The sequence below is a fragment of the Aptenodytes forsteri genome, unplaced genomic scaffold, assembly GCF_000699145.1.
Source record: "Aptenodytes forsteri isolate BGI_AS27 unplaced genomic scaffold, ASM69914v1 Scaffold59, whole genome shotgun sequence".
Taxonomy (NCBI): domain Eukaryota; kingdom Metazoa; phylum Chordata; class Aves; order Sphenisciformes; family Spheniscidae; genus Aptenodytes; species Aptenodytes forsteri.
Genome location: NW_008794085.1, coordinates 2,271,573 through 2,273,622, shown reverse-complemented (window position 1 = coordinate 2,273,622; position 2,050 = coordinate 2,271,573). Strand labels below are relative to the sequence as shown.

General features: G+C 49.3%; 1 protein-coding gene across 1 annotated transcript in view; it reads right to left on the bottom strand.

The window, feature by feature from the left end:
• Positions 1-558, bottom strand: part of SYDE2 (synapse defective Rho GTPase homolog 2) — a 33,118-nt gene extending 32,560 nt beyond the window's left edge. The window contains exon 1 of the mRNA XM_009274301.1: positions 327-558. Within this exon, the coding sequence (XP_009272576.1) occupies positions 327-558 (232 nt within the window). The remainder of the gene's footprint in view (positions 1-326) is intronic.
• Between the last annotated feature and the right edge of the window lie 1,492 nt (positions 559-2,050).

Genomic DNA, 2,050 nt, shown 5'->3' with positions numbered 1-2,050 from the left:
GGAGCGCCTGTGCCCGCCGGAGGTGGCCCGGGTGGCTGGGGCTGCCGGAGGTGGGTGGCCGGCCCCCCCTCCCCGGCCCCGGGGTGCGTCCCGCTCGGGCACAGGCTCCCCATCAGTACCCTGGGTTGTACTCTGAGCCTTTCTCACTACAACTCGGGAGTATCATCTTCTCCGTCAGCCATGTGCGGAGCATTTCTTGCCGAAGACTGAGACGTTGACAGCATATTTTAAATACTTCTTTTCCCTTGATGTTTTTTGTTTCGTTTGTTGGTGGTTGGTTTTGGTTTTCTTCTGCAAACACACACATCTGTAGGCTGCAAACTGACTTCTCCCCTCTGGGCTTAGGCCGTGCATGTGGCCGTTCTTGCTTCCTGGCAGGTTTTTAGACAGTTTCCCCACAGTCCTGGCCGCGTGGGGAACAGCGACTCGCTCTCCCGAAAAGCCTTTGCACTCTCCTTGGCAGAGTAACGCCGGCGAAGCGGGGGTGAGGTTGGCTTCGCTGTGAGTAGCCTTTGGTATTCCAGCCAAAATGCCACATAGGTAGAAGACAAACGGCATTAGGACAGAGCAAATAATGTGCTGAGGCTGCTGAAGTGGGCAAAAACTTGGGTTTGGTGTATGTGTTGCTCAGCTACGTCGCGCGTTAGTTCCATTAGCAAGCGCACAGCCCCTCGAAACCGATCTTGGGAAAAGGTATGTCACTGATTTTTTTACCAAGATAAAATCCTGAGACAGCTTTCGTTGGTTAACATCTACATGGGTCGACATTTCATCATCGACAACTTCAGGAATACATTTTGCAGCTTTGATCTGCGATACACCTGTCTCGTGGAGGGCGAGAGCAAAGGAGCCATCGCGTTCGGGGGTGGGTTGGATGTCACCTCCCCGCCGAAGGCAGCCGGGAGCAGGCGGGCATTTCCCTGCATTCTGCATGCCACGCACAGCGCTGCCTCCGTACGTAACAAACCCCCGAATACTGGGCTGCGGGAGGGTGCTCCTTCGGTTCTGGAGGAAACAACTGCAGCTCGTGAACATAGCACGTGTTCACAGATTTCCTCTCTTATCAAATTTTGAGGGGGATTTAATTATTTGGTCATTTGAAACTAAATATTTTTGAAGAACAAAATTAGATTAAATTTTTGAATCTTTATGTGTGAAACACCAACAGTAGTAACCCAGTAATACCTGCAAATATACAGTGTAAAAAAAAACCATTACAAAGTAGTTACGGTTTCTCTTAATCTAAAGTAAAGTTCATGATAGTTAATCATATGTCACGTTGCAACAACTGGAAATGCCATTTTGCCGTCCTGCCTTTTGAAACCATTTGCAGTCCTTTAAATACACATATTGGGAAACATCTGTGTACGAGTTTCAGAGCAAGATGTAAAACTATTCCAGAATGCTTTTGGTTGGGAAAAATGACAAACGAGACGGCAGTGGCTGGGACCATCCGATGCGCACTGCCGTGTAGGCGAGGAGCTGCGAGTCCCGAGGGGTCTGCCTGGCCTCTGTCCCGGCGGGGGTCAGACCTGGCCCCCCCAGACAGCCGCATCACAGCGCCCACGGGCTGGGTTAGGAACAGCATCTCGGGCAAAGTAGCATGCCAGAAATGCATAAAAACAAAACTATCGGTACTTCTCTGACAGTGCACTCACTGTGCACAATTAACGCATCTACCTCCAGCAGATTAATTCACAATTACATTTTCTGCATTACCTGTGGGCCCAAGTAAAGGAAAAGCCCGGTGCCACCTCCTCTAAACCGATCTTACCTGTTTGAGTGGTTAAGCTTTCATCCCCAACAAAAACTTTGATTTTTCAGGCCGGAATCAGTATGTAAAGCTAAGCCTTTTACTGCACCTTCCAGAACTGTGATCCTGACCTGTAAGGATACAGCCAAAGAAGAAAGGTATAAATATATTTGATGGCATTTTTTTGTTCATCTCATAGTCGGATGTTGAAACAGGTTGCCCAGAAAATCTGTAGAAACTCCCATCTTGGAGACACTGAGAACTTGGCTGGCCCTGGGCAAGCTCACCTACGCCGCT